This window comes from Esox lucius, chromosome 24 (genome assembly GCF_011004845.1).
Source record: "Esox lucius isolate fEsoLuc1 chromosome 24, fEsoLuc1.pri, whole genome shotgun sequence".
NCBI classification, from domain to species: Eukaryota; Metazoa; Chordata; class Actinopteri; order Esociformes; family Esocidae; genus Esox; species Esox lucius.
The window spans coordinates 15,906,728-15,926,237 of record NC_047592.1 but is presented as its reverse complement, the minus strand read 5'-3'; the positions used below and the strand labels follow the sequence as shown (position 1 = coordinate 15,926,237).

Sequence of the window (19,510 nt, the reverse complement as noted above, 5' to 3'; positions counted from 1 at the left end):
TTTCTAATGATCAATTATCCTTATAAAATGATAAACTTGGATTAGCAAACACAACTTGCCATTTGAACACAGGACTGATGTTTGCAGATAGTGGCTTCTGTACACCTATATAAAGATTCCATTAAAAACCTTTCCGGCTACAATAGTCATTTACAACATTGACAATGTCTGCATCCATCATCAATTTTATGTTATTGTAATCAAACAAAAATTAGCCTTTTCAAAAACAAGGACATTTCTAAGTGACCCAAAACTTGGTACATACATGGTAGTGTATATTTTCCACATTTTCCGCAGTTCCCTTTTTCCACCACTCTTGGCAGTGTGTGTATGCATGGTCATGGCTTTTGTGTAAATTTACAAACATTTATATTCAGAAATCCGATACATGATGCTGCAGAACTGAACTTGTAGCACCTCTCAAGATGGTCTCAACTTGGTGCTTCAGGGGCTCTGAATTCCTGTGGAGCATTCGTAATACACAAAGACATTTAAGCAAACCACACGAAATTCCCAATTACTGGCTGAAAAAGACCAGGACTGAAAACACCCAATGAGATGTGCTCGGGACTTGCCACCTCCAATGTGATCTGCTGTGTGTAGCTTCATCCATTTAGATCTGCCATCCTCAAGCTTTCAAGTCCCTTTTATGCTCAAGGCATTGTCAGCAACAGTTCGCTATGCAAGCTAAACTCCTCCAGCTTCTGCTTCCTCAGTCTTTCAGAGACCTAAATATGCCCTCAGCACTATCTGGGGCTCTTGGAAGCATTGGAACTCTCTCGTGTGGTGCGCTCGGTATCAAAATTAATTAGTTGGACGATTGAAGAGAGTAAGTAGCTAGATGAGAGAGCTAAGAGGCGAGGAGCAGGGCGAGTCAGGGGCTGGCAGGCGAGGGAATGAGAGCAGGATGCTGCTCTAAAAGGAACATAGCATTTACCCTCTCTGCTGAAATTTCAAGAGATGGAGAGCGTAGTGGCCTTGATGGGCACCATGTGATACCGGGTGACAGATGAAGAGGACTAGGTATGACGGAAAATGTTCACGGCTTGAGGAAGAGGAAGACGGGGTGCTGAGGGGCCAAGGGATGGCTGCAGCTAACAGTTGCTCATCTCTTATCTGTCCCTGCTTACAAACCACACGTTGCCATGGGACCAACCTGGTGTAACAGGGTAAATAAATATATACAGTGGATATAAAAGTCTGCACACCCCTGTTAAAATGCCAGGTTCTTGTAATGTAAAAGAATGAGGCAAAGATACATCATGTCAGAACATTTGACACTTTTAATGTGACGTATTACGTGAACAATTCAATTGAAAAACAAACTGAAATCTTCAAGGGGAAAAAATACAATAATAAGGGAATAAGGGAGATTGTTGTCACATGTAGCACACAGCCAGTACTTGCCAGAAATTCCTGCAGTTCCTTTCATGTTGCTGTAGGCCTCTTGGAAACCTCCCTGACCAGTTTTCTTCTTGTCTTTTCATAAATTTTGGAGGGACGTCCAGTTCTTTGTAATGTCTCTGTTGTGCCATATTTTCTCCACTTGATGATGACCGTCTTCACTGTGTTCCATGGTATATCTAATGCTTTGGAAATAATTTTGTACCCTTTCCTGACTGATATCTTTCAACAATGAGATTCCTCTGATGCTTTGGAAGCTCTCTGCGGACCACAGCTGCACTTTATTTGTGATTAATCAGAGTCACTTTAAATGATGGCAGGTGGGTAATGACTTCTATTTAACATGAGTTTGAATGTGATTGGTTTATTCTGAACACAACCACATCCCCAGTTATAAGAGTGTGTGCACACTTATGCAACCAGGTTATTGTAAGTTTTTTATTTTTCCCCCTCGAAGATTTCAGTTTGTTTTCAGTTGAATTGTCCACATTATAGGTCACACTAAGAGTGGAAACATTTCTGACATGATTTATCTTTGTCTCATTCTTTTACAGCACAAAAACCTGGCATTTTAACAGGGGTGTGTAGACATTTTATATCCACTGTCCACTCACCTCAGCCCCCCCCCCCCCGTAATTATCAGCTCCTCTAGCACATTTTTCCTCTTGTTAATATCCCTTCTCTATCTGCCTCTCCTTTTGCCTCTCACTGTTGTTTATAATTTAGGGCTGCAACCAATAATTGATGAAAATCGATAACGTCGATAATCAAATATGTTGCCGAATGTCATTATTGATTAGTTGGAGCTAAACAAGGATGGCGGAGAATGAGGTGGCGGAGAATGAGGTGGCAAGGGCTGAGGTGGCGGAGGATGAGGTGGCGGAGGATGAGGTGGCGGAGGATGAGGTGGCGGAGGCTGAGGTGGCGGAGGATGAGGTGGCGGAGGCTGAGGTGGCGGAGGATGAGGTGGCGGAGGATGAGGTGGCGGAGGATGAGGTGGCGGAGGCTGAGGTGGCGGAGGATGAGGTGGCGGAGGCTGAGGTGGTGGAGGCTGAGGTGGTGGAGGATGAGGTGGCGGAGGCTGAGGTGGTGGAGGCTGAGATGGTGGAGGATGAGGTGGTGGAGGCTACACTGAAGGGAAGTTGCAACCAATAATGCCAAAAGTATGGGACCACTTGTTGCTGAAGGATTCAACAAAAAAATATCTCCAGTATCAGTCAAAAGTCTCTCAACCAGCTTCATGATACCCTGGAATGCTTTTCCAACAGTCCTGAAAATGATTGTATAACATTTTGATAACCTTTCAGTTTTTGCATGTTGTTGTTTAACAACTGCCTACACTTTAATGAAGGCATTGAAAAAGGATGAGAAAAACACTGAATTCATCAAATTTGAATGAAAATAATGTATTCTGGGAATTAAGTATTTTTTCTATTTGATTAAAGCAATCGACAGATTAATCAATTATCAAAACTGTTGTTCTAATATAATTCATCTAACTTGGAGGGATGCACAGCGTCCACCAGCTTAACAGCACAGACAACGACAACAAGATCAAATAAAAAAGGTTGCATTATGGACGAGAGCCGAGCAAGACAGACATAAACCTGCGTTGCTGTGCGTCTGTAATGTCTGAGCGCGTGAGAATACAACGGTATATAATGCGCACACGTGTGTGTGTGTGTGTGTCTGTCGCTATCGTCAATGCTGGGTCTCAGCCCACAGAGACGCATGTTTAATTCAACCCTCTGAAAGCCACAAAGCTGCTCCACACTTAATCAGCAGCCAGTGCCTCCCTCTCTCCCTCTCTCCCTCTCTCTATCCACCACTGATGTCTTATTTACAGCCTTTGAAAAGTATTCAGACCCTTTCACTTTCTTCACATTTTGTTGCACTATACTCTTTAGTTATAATTGATAACAATAAAATAAAATACAAAAATCCACTTTTCTTTAGGTGTCTGCAAGGAATCCTAGACTTAAGTCCCCAGTCGCTCGACTAAAATTGGCTTGCGAATCTCCTACCCTTCTACCAGTCCTCCGCTGCCTCTTCGCCTCGGCCTCTCCTCCATTAACTCTCCTCAGTCAATACCTTTTCCTGTTTATCACTCCATCTACTCACCCACAAGGCCAACTTTCCGGTGATTAAGTGGCTCATGAAAAACCCTGAGCTTTTATTCAGGCATTTCAGGAGGTAACTGCGGCAATGAAATTCTATTAATTGATATGGATTAATGCTCAGCCTATAGTAAAAGGTGCATGGGAGAGATCTCATAACGGATATGCTGTACATAGAGTGTAGCGCTGTAAATATTTGATGACCTTTTGACCTCATTAGACATGTCCTGTGTCTCCTGCCTACTCATCTGTCTTCATCATGGACTAGAGCCCAGGCTGGCACAGTTTGTGTGTGTGTGTGTGCAAGTGTGTGTTAGAGGGTGTGCGCTAGAAAACTCCAGGCCGTGATCATTAAAGCGGGCCTGGGGTTCGCATCCTCTCCCTGTCCTCTCCTTCCTCCCTTTTCATCCCAGTCTGCCCTTCGCCATAGGAGAGACGGAGCAAATGAACGAGTGAACCCATGGGTTATTTTTAGCTGCTTTCACTTCCCACCTTTCCCCCCAGCGCACGACCCAGCACCCCCTTCTCCATCCCGTCCCTCCATCCCCCCGTCCTCCACCCTCCACCTCCTGCCCCCTCGCCTGCTGAATGTCATTCCTATTTAGGTCAGCGGGGGCCGCTGAGCGACGGCACATTAGCACTCGTGTCATGTGACAGGACAGAGCCAGGACTAGGAGGTCTTAACCCAGATCAAGAGATAAGGTGGACTATGAGACGATAGGCCAGCAGGACAGACAGGTGAAGAGCTGTGTGTTTGTGTGTGTTTGTGATCTACTAGATATCCCCACCAAATGATTAAAAAAACCTGGAAAAATCGGTCCCCACCAGGTTTTTGGACAGGACCCACTAGGGAAGACGCGATTTCCAGCTCAGGGGTTAGGTTTAGGGAAAAATTTACAATTGTGCATATTGTTAGAATTGTGTTTACTTTAAGTTTTAGGCATTACAGCTTAAGTTTAGGGTTAGACATTAGGGTTTGGTTTAGTTTAGGCATAAACATTTGATTATTTAGAATAAAGTTAGGAAATGCTTACAGTTAAGGTTAAGTTTAGGGCCAGGTAACATGGATTTCTGGGTCAGGATCAGGTCTTGGTTGATTGACTAGGGAGTGACAACTAGGTTTTTCTCTAACAATGACGCAAGGCAAATGCTATAACCCAGCACCTAGCCTACGCTTCGAGGGCAGTGACAGAATGACAGCGAACAAATCAGCTTTCTCAGAGTCTTATAATCCCATATAAACTTTGACTTTTGTTGTTTCCAGTGGTTCTCCCTCCTCTTTCATCCTCCTGGCCGTATTCAGCGCCGTCCTGACTGCTGACAGGCTGAGGTAAACAGCATTAACGGGCCGTGATGAGCAATATTTGCTCTACCCAATTGAAGGAGCGGTGGACGTGAGAGACAAACGTAAAGAGAAAGAGACGGGGGGGGGTTACAAGTCATTGCTGTCACTGACCTGGAGGGTGGGGGGGGGGCTTAGGGGCGATGGAGGTGAAAGGCTACAGGGCTTCGGGCCTTAGTGTATAATGATATTAAATGCTGACAGGAGAGACAGAGAGCCTGAGGCAGACAGTATAAGAAACAACAGGAATCAAGTTCAGTAATACCTATTGGCTATATATTACACAGTAGGTAATATGTAGTGTACTTGTTGTCTGGTGTACTCCTAGGCCCGGAAGCAAAATGAAGCTTGTGTACCTGAGTGTGAAGCCTTCTCGGTTGCTCTCCCCTCTGAGTAGCCGCGGTCCCAAAGAGCTCTTCTCGCCTTTTATCTTGGCCAGCCTCAACAAATAGCAGCCTAGCTAATGTATACTTGGTGCAATGTACAGGGACCCGAGCGACATTCGGGAGGGGGCCCCCGTGATAATGTCGAAAACTCAGCAGAGCCCAGCAGAGGTCCATGCAAGCCCGCAGTCTGTGGAAACCTGATGCCAGTTAGACGGAGGCGCGCCAGGCTCTCGGAGGCCGTCCACTCTGGGGTCGGCCACTAAATCCCCCGGCTGCCCGGCGCTGCTCCACAGCCGACAGCGTGATAAGACCGGGGTACTCAACCCGCTCCGGGGGAGACGTTTTATACGTCCTCTTTCCCTGTGTCTGTCATGTTGAACTAACCTCCCTCTCGCTCTTCACAGCACACCTCCCTCTTCTCCTCATCACACGTCTGGCTTGTTCACTTCAAGTTGCGTACTTTTAACGGCTATGTAGGAAACTGTAAAAATGCCTGCTAACATCTCTGTCCCTCCCTCTCCTTTTCTCCACATTAAGGTTTGAACACCCCAGCAACGGGTCACTCCCAGCCTGCCTTAGATCCCCTCCATGTGGACCACTGTCGCACTGCCCCCGCCCTGTCCCCTCAGGTTCCCCGGGGCCTGGGCAGGTCCCTTCCCCTTCACCCACGGCTTCGCCAGATAAATTATGAAGAGATAGACACAGAAGGAAAGGAGGAGGAGGAACAGACTGCAGATGAAGAAGTTCAGATGATGAAAAGGGAGAAGAACGAGATGAGAGTGAAGAAATGGCAGAGGAAAAGGAGGGACAAAACAACAAGAGGGAGACAGTAGAGTTTCTCAAAGTGGAAGAAACTGGCAGAGGAACAGAAAAAGGAAGAAGAGGCAATGGAGAACCAAGATCAACAGACAATAGAGCAGGTTGCCATGAAACAAATTGAGCATAATGAAAAGAGAAACAGATCGAAACAGAAGAGGAGGATGACGATAGTGAGGAAGAAAACAAGAAACAAACAAAGCGGAAAGCGCACGGAGGCGTATTTGATAGGCCCACGTGTAAGGCCAGCGCCACAGAGAAAGCTACAGAAGCCTCACTAGCTGTTCTTACTCATCTACTGTGTCAGAGGGCACAACAGAACGAGAAGACCCATATATTCTTTCCTGTCAACCAGCCGGAGCCTAAGGAGCCCTCAACCTCCCTGCCTCCATATTGGCTACACATACAGGACCTCTTCAGGGATTTAGATGTGGATTACTGAACGTTCTTGTTGACAAACTTTAATGAACGGCAAAACATCTGATTGACGCCATATCTTGATCTTGGTAGGCTCTGTGTAGAAGTTGCCAATCGGCACTGATCTAGAATCAGCCTATCTTCATCTGATCCTACCCTGAAAAACTGACTGTAAATGATTTTTGGGTGCTTATTTTAGATGTTCTACTTACTCAGTGTAAGCTGGTCAGAGACAGTTTTAGGGTCTTTGGGCTGTCCATATATTTTCAAACAGTCCATTTTCATGAATCAGTCATTTAGGTGAGATACGAACTGAACGTCACACCTTGACCTGACTAAATGATCCTTTTGAAAGAATGAATCCTAAACTGTGGTGCTTGGGAGTGTGGGTGACTAGGCAACACGGTGCTTCATACACAAATATTCCTACACGAAAACACAGAGAAGCAAGCTTACATACTTGACTAGGCCTTGCATTTACACGGCAAGTACAGGTATATACTGATTCCTAAAATACTATATGAGATAAGACCGATCCCTGTACAGGAATGCATTGTAAAGCACTGATACGTGGAGTGCATTGGCATCCCCACTGGCTATTGGTGCACATCTCTGGGCCAATCAAAGGCACTTACTGTGGGGTTCACTTACAGGTCTCCTCAATTTAACACTCACTCAAACCATTAGGTCACCTTCTCTCACGCACACACGCGCGAAGCACGCACACACGCGCGAAGCGCGCACTTACACGCGCACACACCCCATTTATCACCCCTTCTCTGCTATCAGTGCAGAAGCACAGGTCTGACCCAGCCTTCCACCACTACAAGGATAAACTGGTCCTTGGTACTGTCTATAATGTCATGAGACCCTCCTGCCCCATCCACAGTGGGAGTTATTGGATCGAGGGCAGCTACGTTGTAGGGAAGAAAAAAAAACACGAATGAATTGATGAAAGACACCTGATGAAAGATGATGAAAGACACCTATTTCAGGACATGCAGCCTGGTGAACACCTCCCCTTTCCTCCTACCCCACAGCCCCTCGCAGAACAGCGTGCCGCTCCACCCCCCCCGATGATCCAGCTACATTCTGGAGGGAGAAATGAGATCAGGATGGAGTTCGAAATCAAATTGCGGTGTGAATCACCGGTGGCCTACAGAATGGCGGTAATATGTCACGGGTGAATTCCCCAGAGAGCGTGTGCGCGTGTGTGAGTATTTTTGCGCGTCATCTGTATTTTTTGGGGGCCATCCACATATTTGGCTGGCAATCAAGGGAGGACGCTAAGCTGTTGGATATGTGAGGCTGTGTCTAAACAAGCAGTTCTCTGCTGAGATGCGAACGAATGATCCTCCACGCGCACACACACTTAGAAAGTCAGCAGAGAAGGGGGCCTTTACTGCCAGCCATTACCACCCATTCATATCAATAAGAAAACAATGAGACAATTGTGCGGTTATGAAATCCAGTCCCTGTCTGATTCATGCCCAAAACATCAGAGGGGAAGTGAGAATCAATGAAGCCGGCTACCCCTGTCCTCCCCATCTCCCTCACCAGCTCAGTTCTGTGATTACATTCAGGAAGTTGTGATTAGAGGACAATGTGTTTTTGTTTGTTGTTGGATGTGTTCTCTCTTTCTCTTCTTTTTTCCCCTTATATGTGCATGGGGAGAAAGGGGGGGGGGTGATTTTGGCTGTCGTTTTAAGATCCTATTTTTACCTTATTTTCTCTCTCATGTTTGTTTAACGGCAGGAACAAAGGCTGAATTAATTAACAAGTGTATATTGTCTCTCCCAAGGTGGGCCTCTAACATCCTCCACCATGTCTGTCAATCTCTCTCTCTGTACTTTTCTCCCTCCCATGTGTCTTCTTTTTTTATCAACCGCTTCACTCCCCCACCCAATTATCACCCATCTCTCGACTCCCTTTCCCACCATCATCATCCCTTACTCCTTTACCTATTCACTCCCCCTTCCCATAATCATCCATCTCTCGACTCCCTTTCCCACCATCGCCCCTTACTCCTTTACCTATTCACTCCCCCTTCCCATAATCATCCATCTCTCGACTCCCTTTCCCACCATCGCCCCTTACTCCTTTACCTATTCACTCCCCCTTCCCATAATCATCCATCTCTCGACTCCCTTTCCCACCATCGCCCCTTACTCCTTTACCTATTCACTCCCCCTTCCCATAATCATCCATCTCTCGACTCCCTTTCCCACCATCGCCCCTTACTCCTTTACTTATTCACTCCCCCTCTGTCCTACAATCATCCCTGCTTATATTTAACTCACTCTTTACTCTTCTCAACATTCGGTATTAATCTATATCATCCCCTCCTCACATGCTACATCTACAACACCCTCTCATCCTCTTGCCCCTCTACCCTCATGTTGTTCTGTTGCTTATTCAGTTTTCTATTTGTTTAGGCTGCGGACAGGGAGCGCTTTTAATTCTGCATTCAATAATTAACTAAAAGGAACCAAAACAGAACCAAACTAAAATCAGGCAGACACAAGCAGATGCTGTTGCTTCCTCCTGTAATAATGACAACTGAACTGGTCTGGATGTCAGACTAAGAGTAGCCCCAGGCCAGAATAAAACAGACAAATGAATAAATTACTAAAGAACCAAACAGCAGCCAGTACAAAAACATTGACTACTATTTAAATTATGAAAATAAACTAAAAATCCAATTTGCGTAATCTAATTCATTTGTTGTAATCTAATGTAAAATCAAATTTGTGTATTTCATCCCCCAAATTAATTAACTTACCAACACATAAAAACTAATTTCGTAATGTCAATTTTGTAAAGTCAAAACATCAAACAAAGAAAAATTAATTAGATTGCTTATCAATCTACCGTCAGTAGTAAATGTTTTTTTGTGACGGCAGGCTGTCTATAAGCTGCTTCTTTCAGACAGCCCAGCTTCTCACCTGAGAAAGGGAGCAACTTAAAAGGGTTAGGAGGAAGGAGAGTTAGAGGTGTAGAGGGGAAACAGAGAGAGTTAGGCAGAATGAGTGAGACAGAAAGAGTGAGACAGAATGAGTGAAGCAGACCGAGTGAGGCAGAACGAGTGAGACAGAACGAGTGAGACAGAATGAGTGAAGCTGACCAAGTGAGGCAGAACGAGTGAGGCAGATCGAGTAAGGCAGAACGATTGAGGCAGATCGAGTGAGGCAGAACGAGTGAGGCAGAACGAGTGAGGCAGATGGAAGGAAAAAGGACACGAGATGTAGCAGTGTTCAATTTGACGCCAGGCTATGAATGCTTCTCCACTGCAGAATCTGAGTACGCTCTGAGCACAGATGTTAGGCACAATGCTGAGGGAAGAGGAAAGGAGGGAGAGCCTGGACACTTGTTACTCAATTATTTAAGATGACACATTACCCCCCACTAGAAGATAAATAAGCTCTCAGTGATGAACCACAAGACCATTCTTTATCTTCTGTGTCCACCAGCTGGGCTCTCTCACTCACACACACACACACACACACACTTACAGATGGGCATGCTGACAAAGCCCCACTCCGTTTGGTGGGCATACTGGCACATGCACGCACGCACAAACGCACACACACACACACACACACACACAGAAACACGTAATCATATGATCATAAATATTAATAAAACATTATCGTAGACAACCAACCACATGGATTAACCAATCTAAGGACCTTCAACTGGTTGGCCACTGTACAAATTTAAATGAGAGCTGGGCCAACCCAGGGAGATTCGAAATGATGATACACACAAACCTAATTAAAATCCCAATCCATCTCCATTCTTTATTAATGAACCAATATTACCACTAGACTATAATGATTCCTCCCTGATACTGTTTCCCCTGACTTTTAAGGGCATTATCTACTATCAGACCTCCAGCCCCCACCTCCCCTCCACTGGTGTCCCCGCTGCCCAAGCCATGCCTTTCGCGGCCCAGGCGCGGAGCTCCTTTTGGGGCTGGGCCTGGTGCTTCAGCCTGCAGCGTTCCCGGTTCTCCTCCGGGAATGCTTCACTGAGCTGGGCACCCTGCTTGGCGTTGAACACGGCAGAGAAACATTGCAGATGGAAGCTGGTCCCGTTTTTCTCACACAGGGTCATCAGAGCCCCAGCTAGGGGCGCCGACTCCCCAGTGCCACCCCGGGTGTTGGATTTCCCTGGGTTCTTGAGGAGGTCCAGGAGCTTCTTGGCAGTGGAGCTAGGAGAAGGGGGGAGAAGAAGGTCTGGACGGTGGTGGATTTGGAGCTGGAGGACAGAAGGTAGAAGAGGGCTCGGCCAAGGGGGGTGGGGGCATGTTGCTGGGGTGGGCTGAAACCTATAGAGGAAAGCCCCAGCACCAGCAGGGCTGATGCAGGGACAGGGAGACGGACAATGGAAGGGGAGGGAGAAGCGGATTAGCTGATTGGGTTGTATTCATAATCGTGTAATGTACTGCCACGCCCGAGAGCCTCAGCTGATTGGGATGTACTTAAGTCTTGTAACATAGCGCAACGCACAGGTAAATGACTCTCTAAACCACAACATCTACACCAACGCAAAGAGACTAGAGTGTTCCCCTGCTAATAGTCAAAGCCTTTGTTTACTTATCAAACCGAAATGTGAATGGAATCCATATTCTGGTATGTAATTTCTATTAAGATACTGCCTAGAATAGTTTAGGCTCAAGAGAAGACAAAGATGCATTTATGTCTGACTGTAGGCTACTTTCAGGCTCTGAGATGATGCATGGGCTATTCTGTAAAATGGAATTGCAAAACACAGATTATATAAAACAATATAATTACTCAAATCTATTTAATTAGCTTTCTTCCAAAAATATGTTGTTGACCAGAAAGCGCTGCTTTCAACACAAAACCATAGTTCATTGTTAGCCTACCGAGCAGACAGAAAAGAATGACGACATCTGTTTGTCTATTTACCGCAAATTAATTAAAGTTTCTTTCTCTCGCTCCTCCACTTTCCCCACGCCTGTTCAACAAGGGAATTGAATATTTTTTCGTTGGCTCAGACATGGTATAGGAAGTTCTGGAGGCCCGTTCACTATTTAGATATTTTCCACCCAAGAGCCACACCCTCAAAAGCAGGCGCTTTTCCCCCTTTTCCAGAAACGTCCAACGTTCCACGGTAGCAATGGCACTGGAGCTGCAAGCCAACAGCCAGCTGCTTCAATATCTTCGGGACGTTTCATCTTCAAGCCACACCTGAACAGATGAACATTTATTCAGTGTTCTTACAGAGGCATTTGTACCAAACATGCATACAGAATGGCCTCCTGATTTGTTTTAAAGGCCTATAGGCTACAGTAAAGGTTATTGATGTAGGTGAATGAAATGAAATCCATATGTCCGTATGATCACTCCCTTCGGGTCCACAGCTGTAGATGCAGTTCCTAATCCCACCAAGCGGGGACGCTGGCGGCCTTCTCTACGTCATCCAATTTGGGTACACGAGTCCATGGGCTTTTCCCAGTGTCACGATCGTCGCTTCTCTCAGAACCAATTGGAAGAAAGGTCAGTGGGGACTAACAGAGGGGAGGCAAGGAGTGGGAAATTGAGAAAAGACCCCCATCTACAGGGTAGCCCTACACGGACATGTCTGGCCCCCATGAATGAGGATTAACATTAAGGTGCCCACGGAGCCTCCGTCGTGCAGCTGAGAGTCGAGTGGAGATTAATGGATTCGGTAGAGCCAGTTCAGTCGTAATGAGCCCTTCCCAGCGACTTCTGCTGGGCAGCTGGAAACAACAGATGCATGGTGCAAGTAGAAATTAAAGGTACATAAAAAAAGTTGGATAGCATCTTAAATGATAAATAATTTACGATATTGGCAGATCTATGTATGTATATGCACATCCAGCTCACTCAGCAATTTTCTAATTCTCTATCGATGATTCTACACAGTGGAGGCTTGCCAATAAGGGCATTAGGGGCGGTGCCCAATTTTTATTATAATAATTTATTTTATCCATATATTCTCATATTAGTAATATAGCTTACTTTACAAATGATGATAACAGTGTGGTAAATGTGTTTATCGTAATATATTGTTAAAAACAAGCTTTTCAGTTACCTAAAACTGTCAGCAGAAGCTCTGGGCGTTGGGCAGGACACCTAGCGCTTGGATTGAATATAAATTGATTGCCTTTGGGGGAGGGCTGCACCAGCTAGATACTATGGATTTAATTGCGACTTTAAGAGAACATTGTTAATGGAAACCATTGAGGCACTGAAATGAAAGACTGGGTCTCCATCTGTACATGAATGTAGTTCTCTAGCTCAGGTATTGCCTAGATGGCGCCAAAGAGAAAGCAATATAAAAAAGATAGATTGGTCCATATATATAGCACATCTTAATAATAAAAAAGCAGATTACAGGACAAAGGAAACCAATGTATAACTCTGATGCTGGTAACGGAAGACAAAGCCTTGCTGTGTGACTGCACACTTTGGAATACTTGGCAAAACATAGCTAACTTTTAAATAAGCTAGGCTAATTATTAGCAAACTGTTAGACAAATCTAACTCAGGATCTAGTTAGACTGGGCTGGAAGATGAATTTTGACTCAAGTCTTGACTCAAGTCTTGACAGTAAGGGGACAAGAAAATTAATTAGACAACCCAGGAATTTTTTATCACTGTTTTTTCTCTGTACAGTGTAGTATGCAGTCTTCTTGATTTGTGATTGATATTCCATTGACTTCAATGTCATTATGTTGTGAACTAAATCCATGTTTGGCACTTGCCAGTATTATTAATGCTTGACCTGCTTCAACAGAGAGAAAGATTGGTACACGTATAACTTATTTCAACAATAATTGACTGCTTGAAAGAAATAGCAATATATGTCTGTTGATAAATGTTGTCACATTTGGCACCGCCTCTACTCCACAGCCAATCAGGATCCACCAGTGAGGGCATTATTAGCTCTGCAACATACAGTAGGCCAACGTTTTCAACTTGGTCAGCAGGCATGTTGCATAGGACTACATCCCCACCCCACACACTCCCCAAGAATCAAAAGGAGCAATCTTTTATTGTCCTAATGATTTTTTTTTTTTTAACTACGTTGCCCTCAGATCCTGGATGTTCACTATAAAACGTCCAAGAGTAGGGGAAGACTTCGGTCGATTTTCCTTGGGACAGCGACGGCAAATTGAGAAATGGAGGTAGACATATATAGGTGTGAAATCGATAGATCTAAAGATAGTCTAAGAAGGGAAGATGACGTCTGGAGATAAAGTATGGTAGGAATAACAACTTGAGCTGCCTGGCTGTCATTCGACCACCAGAGCAGAACAATCAACCTGGACATGACGGCCTGTAGAACCCAGCCAATTACTTACCTCTGGCTAATCAATACAACACTCCCGGACATAGCCATCAGAAGCACAGTCTCTATACCATACGCATGCTGTCTGACACACATACACGCACTGTCTGAGACACACACACACACACTGCAAGTTAGCACACAGTACACATACTGGAGAGCATGTAATCTCAGTCACTCACACACGCATGCACGCACACACACACACACACAGTCTCACAGAGCGCCATACACCACAGTATGTTGTATGCTGTTCCACTGTCACATATTAGCACACCCACACTCACATCTCTATCATATCCAGATGTAGACAGAAACACACACACACACATAGACACACACTATTTCCTTGTAAAGGAACTGCTGTTGGCATCTTCAGATACATCTTCTCACGCGTCTAGGATGTTTGACTGTCTGTCATATTAATGTTCAGCCACACGCACACATTTCAAAACATGTCATCTACATGTACTGCTTACACTCAGCCACCCGACACACACACACACAGTAATGATGATGAGCCATCCCTGACAGGTGAGATGTGTGTGTGTGTGTGCATGAAGCTGTAGCCAGTGGATGTGATGAGTGTAACAGGAGACATCTTAACCTGCGCTGGGGGACAATCCAGGACTGCCTAGAGGCCAGACACACACACACACACACACGCACGCACACACACACACACACACACACACACACCTCTCACACCGGATCACAGTCAACGGGGCTTGTAACGAGCGCCAACACACATTTAAGCGCCAGGTGATTCATAAACGTCGGCCCCGCGCCGCGGTTAAACGAGTCCCCGGGGAAACGAAGATGGAAACTCGAGAGCGCTGTCTCAGTCAGTGGGAACTAAAGCTCAGGCCGTCAGCTTCCTTCAGGGCCCAACAAGCAGCTCCGTGCTGACCAGCGGTGTATCTTCGCACACCCAGATTTACTCACTTGTCAACATATTTATGGCCAGCGCTTGGTCCTCTACGTCCCGGGCCGAAACCAGGGCTTTGTCGGCTTCCTCAGCTCGGGACGCCACATGAGAAATCGACCGTCCTCCCATGACCCAAATCATCCTCCAACGACCCGAAGGACCTAGCGTCCGATTCGCCCTAAACCCTTTAGGCGATACTAAGCCCTTCACAACGTATGGTCCCGTCAGGGCCTCCGTGGCTAGCCCCGCCCCTCTGAACCCCATTCGCCCTAAGCCCTCCCGCTTGTCGCCGCGCGTCCACCCCTCCGTCTTCACATCTCTTCTCCCCTTCTCCTGGTCTTAGCGTGTGGGGTCAGTCGTCGTGTTTCAGCCGGGTTCACTCGTCACGTGTCTGTAGGTAGGCCTGCGCGTTCTGCTTCGGGCTGTAGCCGCGGTAACATTGGTGCTGTAGCTGACGGCTACAATGGCAGATTATAAATGTGTACCTCAGAACCACGGCTATTACTGCTAATGTCAACGGTGCCTTTAGCGTTAGTACCCCCCTGAGGGCCCCAATCTTTCTTGCTCTATATTCCCCCACCCTCTTTCTTTCTACCTCTTTATCTCATTCTTATTCTCTCTCTCCAGGCTGCCTCTGTGTTATGCTTGTCTAGTGTTTCACCACTCCTCCCTTCAGTCTGGCTCTATCCCTCCATCTCTTGTCACCTCACTCTCCCCCCTCCCTCCCACTCTCCCCCTCTCCCTCCCTCCATCCCTGCGCCTCTGTGCACCCGAGGTCTAGTTGTCCCAGAGCTTCTCCCAAGCCACAGAGAGCCTTTCCTCCATCTCTCTTGCCCACACTTCATCCCTCCCTCTTCTTCCACCTTTCTCCTTCCCTCTCTGTCTTAGTGGTGAATCAAATCTCATAATCCAGCGTAGCCGCGTGCCAGCGACACGAGACATAAAGCAGGTAAAAGACCTTCGCCATTAAAACCTAATTGAGTTTCCTTATGAATACATAAAAAAAAATCCCAACACTACCATTCCACCCTCTGTCCCCTCCTCTTCTCCACTGCTCCATCAAACCCACACTCCCGAGCCCCATTGGCCACTTCTGGAGGCCGTTCAGGACAAACAGTGTGTGTGTGTGTGTGTGTGTGAAAAGTAAGCTTTGTATATACATTGGTGAGCATCTGTCTGTCTGTCAGCAGCTATGGTCCATAAAGAATGGCACAGGTCTGGTTTTACATGTCTATCTGGACAAAGTCAGTGGTTCAATTCCCCCCAGTGACTGAAGTACAGTGGGACCACCTCCCAGCAATCCCTCAATCATCCTAATCAGCCAAACCTTTAGGCTCTGAAGACCAGGAGCACTGCTGTGTCTGATCAGACCTGCCAAAGAGCCAGTCCAAGGGAGGGAGAGGAGGAAGAGGGGAGGGGAGGAAGAGGGGGGTTGGGTGAGACTGGGGCTGGTGTCTGACGCACCAAAGAGCCAGTTCAAGAAACAGGGAGAGGGAGAGCCGGGGGGAGAGAGAGGGAGAGCCGGGGGAGAGAGAGGGAGAGCCGGGGGGTTAGAGGGGGAAAGTTGGGGGGGGGGGGGGGAGAAAGGGGGAGAGCGGAGCTTGTTCAGCGGTGCTGAAATCACAGACACATCTGTTGTACGTCTCAAATGTTTCCAATAAGCGTTGAAATGTTTCCTGCCGGCCTGTAAAAGTGGACAGAGCCACCGGCTGGGCGTGTGTGTGTTTGGAGAGACGATCGACCAGGAGTTCTTGAATTTTTCATATCATAAGCCTTGTTCCAACAAACACAGGTGTGCGCGCACACAGACAGGCAGCCACACAAAGACACAAACACACAGACAGGCAGACCCACAAAGACACACACATACAAACAACAAAAAAAAAGCAGCATTAATTGTCCAGTGACTCAGCTCTGATTGCAACAGCCAGAGCTCCAGCAAACCGTTGACAGCTGTCTTCATAGAAATAAAATGGAAATCTCCACCCCACCCCTGGAAACAGCATAAATCAGACGTGACTCAGATCTCTGAAAAGCGAACAGACGTTATAACATACAATCAGCACGTCCGCCCCCTACCCTCTCCCCCCTCCTCAAGCTACCCTTTCTCTCCTCACCTCCCTCCGCCTCCCCTCTCTATCTGCCAGCCAGACGCCCACCTGGTACTGCCGTGTCATATACAGGCTGGGAGAGGAGGCGGGGGTAAAATGGCTTCGGCGGGCTGCACGCCACGCCAGGCCTTCGCCGAGACACCGACCCAGTAGGCCAGAGCGCTGGCACGTGACAGGTGACTTTTCGAGGTAGTCTGAAATGACCCGACGCAGACACGCGGCGTCGTCATAGAAACCTAGAAACGCAGGCCCCCACCTATAATTCCTACGCATTCATACAAACGAACGACATTACCCATCAGCCACCCACACGCGTATTTGAACGCACGCGTGTGTCCGCGCGCACGTTTTGGCTTCCCTCAGGGCTAGAGTTGTCATCGCACCGCAGACAGTCTTTCACGGCGAGTTAGCGTACAGTTCATCCCCCACACAGGGAGATTCATTGTTTGTGCTTGTGGGAAGCGGAGATTGATTGATAGACAGTGGCTGCAGGGCAGGTGGGCCGGTCATTCCTGGCTGTTCAGAAGTGAGGAGGAAGCAGATTAAGATGCCAGGGAGGATACGAGCCGCACACTTCTACAGCGGAAACAAATGGCACCCACTCTGCTACGCAGTGCAATACTTCCAACCACGCCCCGACGGACAGACAGACACCCGGGTAGACAGACAGGAACCCGGGTAGACAGACACTCCACTGGAAAATGTAAAAGGAGGCCTTCAGGGCACTAAGAGAGAGAATGACAGGAGAGAAAGGGTTAAAGGCAAAGGGAGGGAAAGAGGAGGGGTAAGAAAAAAGAGGACAATTAAAGAGAGGACGAAGAGTAAGTCAAAGGGAGAGAGGGAGAAATAGGGAGCCAAAGGGAGAGAGGGAGAAAGAGGGAGCCAAAGGGAGAGAGGGAGAAAGAGGGAGCCAAAGGGAGAGAGGGAGAAAGAGTGAGCCAAAGGGAGAGAGGGAGAAAGAGGGAGCCAAAGGGAGAGAGGGAGAAAGAGGGAGCCAAAGGGAGAGAGGGAGAAAGAGGGAGCCAAAGGGAGAGAGGGAGAAAGAGGGAGCCAAAGGGAGAGAGGGAGAAAGAGTGAGCCAAAGGGAGAGAGAGAGAAAGAGTGAGATGTCTGGATGAGACTTAACAGGTGATGTCACTCACCAAAATAATGACTACAGCTACTGTAAAGACAGAGGTCGGCAGCATGTTTTCACAGCATTAACACCCCTCCGAAAGGAGAGGAAAACCAGCTCTCCTCCTTCCCATGATGCATCCCTCCCCATCTCCCTCCTCCCCATCCCTCCATCAACCACCTAAGCCTCTCTGCCAGTCGCTCCGTCGCAGCTTACGATGGAGAATTGAATCCCCGTAAGACGCAGTTCATTTCCAGTGCTGTGTCACGAATATAATTTATTATACGCCACGTTATCAGTAGGATAGATTTAAGCCCTTCGACGTGTCAAGAGGTCAACTGAACTGACGCTATTATTATTCCGGTTCTCTGTTAATGCCCTGGTGTTTAGCAAATTTAATTCGGCAGGAAATGAGTGCTTTGGGTAAGTCGCCATGTGTGGAGTATGATATGGTGACATGGGATGTGCTCATGAGCTTCTGGGAGGTCTCCAGACAGCCACAGTATATTACACGGAATGTCACCTGACAAAAGTACACCGCCACGGCTTGGAATGGAAGGGTCTTCATCTTATCAACCTACTTGGCTTTAAAGCCATTAAGTCGCAGCTGGCCAAACGTGTTTCCGGAGAGCTACTGTCCTGTAGGTTCTCTCTCCGACCTTAATTCAGCGCTGATGATTCTAATAATTAGCCGATGATGAGCTGAATAAGGTCAGTTACAATTGGAGTGTGAAAACCTACGGGAGAGTGGCTCCGCGGGAACAGGGTCGAACTGTCCTATTTAATACAGAACCACATCGTCTGTACCGAACACATTACCCCACTTTATATAGAATCACATCCCCTCCACAGAACATTTTATATATTATAATTAATGACAGAATTGCATTCATAGGCAGAAGCATTGTGTTGCCATGTTATAATAACTTTGGCCTGTTAGTAACTGTCATTTTGCCGACACTCTGTCACACAGCAATGTAACCCAGGCACATTTGCTGAGGTGGGAATTTGAAAAGGGGCAGGTAACTCGCCAAAACGTCCCTGGATGGAGAATTATTCCATGTCCTGTTTATTCCGTTTGGACTCTCATCTGGATTTCTGTGAAGCTATAGTCCATAACTAGAACGTACAGGTGAGAGTGGCTGAATGCAGAGTAAATGTGGAGTCGAATCTATGAAACAGGCAATTCAAGTAGGTCTGAGAGACCGAAAGATGGAAGAAAGAGAGGAGACAAAGAGAGAATAGGAGAGAGAGAGAGAGCATGCAGAAAGAGAGAGAGAGAGGGAGAGAGGTAATCAGCAATTAGGCTGTTCCTCAACCATGCTTTCCTCTCTGTCTCTGGGTGCCCCCATCTACACCCACCACCTCTCTTTCTCTGAGAATTTGGACATGTTAAGTTGCCTAAATTATTCCTATAAGCATCTTGGCCTTTAGTGGGGGGGGGGGTGAACGGGAAAATTATTAACATGACACTGATTAGGGCTAATTAGGAATTTGATTAAAGGTTTTAATTAGAGAACAGAGCACTCCA

The 19,510-nt window shown here is 46.8% G+C and overlaps 1 protein-coding gene across 1 annotated transcript in view; it reads right to left on the bottom strand.

Annotated features, from left to right (window-relative positions):
• Nucleotides 1-10,345: 10,345 nt before the first annotated feature.
• LOC109615008 overlaps nt 10,346-19,510 on the bottom strand; it is a 28,176-nt gene continuing 19,011 nt past the window's right edge. The window contains exon 3 of the mRNA XM_020043140.3: nt 10,346-10,842. Within this exon, the coding sequence (XP_019898699.2) occupies nt 10,368-10,842 (475 nt within the window). The 3' untranslated portion in view covers nt 10,346-10,367. The remainder of the gene's footprint in view (nt 10,843-19,510) is intronic.